Below are 2402 nucleotides of genomic sequence, written 5' to 3'. Positions count from 1 at the left end.
AAGAAATAAAGTTCCTGAAGCCGTGTGTTTGTGTCAGTTCTAAGTGTGCCTAAATATCACAAAATATTTATGACCAGATTTATAGAATTATTGAAAAGCTGTAAGTAATTGTGATTTTTTAAAATTTAATTGTCTGTCGAACGCTTGCGTGCGGGGTATGCGTAAAACAGGCCTTTCTTGATTCCAGCATTGTTGTTTTGATTTCTTTTGTGTTTTACGGAATAAATTTTTGTTTTTGTGTGTTAGGCGAACCCAAAGTGCTTTGGGGAGGATTTTTCGTGCTTCCACTCGCTTCTTGTTGACACGGCAATGCCGTAAAGCACTTTTGTGAGGTTTGGTTCTGTCAGGGATAATTTCCATAACGTACTTTAAATCAAGAAGATCAAGAATGATAGAATGCCGTTCTCTTGAATGCTACATGAGTGGGTTAGGGACCCTAAAACCACGTTTTAAATGCCTTAGACGGTGTAAAGGCGACTAAAACGCTGTGAAAAAAAGCTAGGTAACTCATAAAGGCTCATAAATGGCCTTAAATGTGCTTAAAGTTTCGTAAAAACCTAAAAAAACATGAAGGTGCTAATAGACTCTAAAAGCTCAGGTTCCTTGATGATATAATCGAGCATGTCTTTAAACGCTCTTAGGATTTTGAAACCTCTTAAGGGCTGTTAAGGGTACGATTGCTTTGGGTCATGTATCTGGTCAACGATGTTATTTTGAAAATTGTAAAATGGAGATTGAAATGGTGAGCTATTATACATGAAAATTTGAGAACGTCCGTGTTAATTAATTATTGCTATTGACTTTTGCTTTAATATTTAATGCATGTATAAAATCGATAAATATTACAATAGGTATACAATCAGAATTTAAATTATATGTATATAGGTACACTAATGTTCAAATTTAACTAAATTATAGGAGAAACGTAGCAACTTGCTTTGTTAGCAGCCCTGAATCCCAAGAGAACATAGGAGTCTCAATTACATGGGGCCAACATGATTGTTATCCTAACTCTAATTCAAAAACGAAACATTTTACAATGAGCAATGGTGAAAATGGCCACAATCCATTCAAATTATTCTTGAAAACTTTTAAAATAGTCCTCAAACAATTTTACCCTCTCGTGATCATCGCTAAAACATGGCAAACTGCGACAACGCATCATCCACCCGTAACTCTTAGGGTAGATCTTTTCGTCTAAAGTAACGTGAAAGTTCATGCAGCTGATAGTTGTGTAGCAATGTATGTCGGCCAAGCTAAACGTGCCCAGGGAAATCCAATCGGAATTCTCCAGAAACGCTTCCAAAAAATCGTAGAGGGTCCTGATCCTCTCAATATCCTCGGACGGAATCGCCTTGATCTCCCCCTTCATGTATGCGTACTAAAAATCGAAGTACAAATGACTGATTTGGAGTGTTTTGAATTTACATCAACGGAGACCAAGATGGGATACAATTTTCCCAAGTTAAACGCTAGTTTTTGATCAACGAGGGCGCGTTGGTAGAGGCCCTTGGGGTAAAGTGAGTCGTCCTGTCCATACTTTCCGACCAGATACGTGTTGATAGCATGACTATCGTTAATAACGTTTCCGTTGTCGTTTAAGGTGGGCATCGTGTGCAGGGGATTTAGCTAAAAAACCAAGTTATAGAGCAGGTGTTGTAGTTTGATGGATCTACCTTGAGGTATTCCGGTTTTAGGTGTTCGCCCTTCAGGAAATCCACCTCTCGTTCATCTAACTTCAAGTTTAGAATTTTGGCGGTGACCAGCACACTTCGCACAGCTGGACTTGCGTAAAGTACGTATAGAACGGGATCTCTTTGATGACCTGTAGACATGTCTGTACGATTCACACTAAAGAGACGGGTGTTGCTAAACGCGTCTGTGCTAAAATTATATCAACAACAAGTTTTCGTACGGGTTATTGCATTGCAGTCAAGGACGACGTTATATTTTTGCAACACTATTTTATAGTGCATTAAACCTTCAAATCCGGTTGCATTAGCATGTCATCGCTGAATGATTAATAGTGGTTGTTAATGAGATCGATCGATAAGCTCGTCCTGGCGTTTCCTAAAGTAAACAAAAACCAATGACTTGTGGCACCCTGGTTCATTTTTCAAATAAATATCGTGTTGTACCATTTCGTCGCATCCGCAACCTCATTTCTCTCGTACTCGCCAGTTGCAGTTTTTCATATTATCGACAATCATTCAGTAACAGTTCTTGACTAGTTTTAAATTTTTAAGTCATATTTAGGAACACCCTGTGGTGTTTAAAGCGGAGGGGAACGGAATTACATTCAAGTGCCTTTCGAGCACAACATTTAACCTACTTCCAATTAATAAGAGGATTATTTAGAAATTAACGATAACAATACGGCCACGATTTAAAAGTGAATTGGT

General features: G+C 38.3%; 1 protein-coding gene across 1 annotated transcript; it reads right to left on the bottom strand.

The window, feature by feature from the left end:
- Positions 1 to 790: 790 nt before the first annotated feature.
- Positions 791 to 1878, bottom strand: LOC116161781 (glutathione S-transferase 1-like). The gene is made up of 3 exons (XM_031475246.1): positions 1677 to 1878; positions 1429 to 1629; positions 791 to 1381 (listed from the first exon to the last, which is right to left on the bottom strand). Exons 1-3 carry the CDS (start codon positions 1833 to 1835, stop codon positions 1076 to 1078), a joined length of 666 nt encoding a protein of 221 aa, XP_031331106.1. The 5' UTR covers positions 1836 to 1878; the 3' UTR covers positions 791 to 1075.
- Positions 1879 to 2402: the final 524 nt, after the last annotated feature.

This window comes from Photinus pyralis, unplaced genomic scaffold (assembly GCF_008802855.1).
Source record: "Photinus pyralis isolate 1611_PpyrPB1 unplaced genomic scaffold, Ppyr1.3 Ppyr1.4_LG10, whole genome shotgun sequence".
NCBI lineage: Eukaryota > Metazoa > Arthropoda > Insecta > Coleoptera > Lampyridae > Photinus > Photinus pyralis.
The sequence above is the reverse complement of the archived record's forward strand: the minus strand, read 5'-3'. Positions and strand labels throughout refer to the sequence as shown.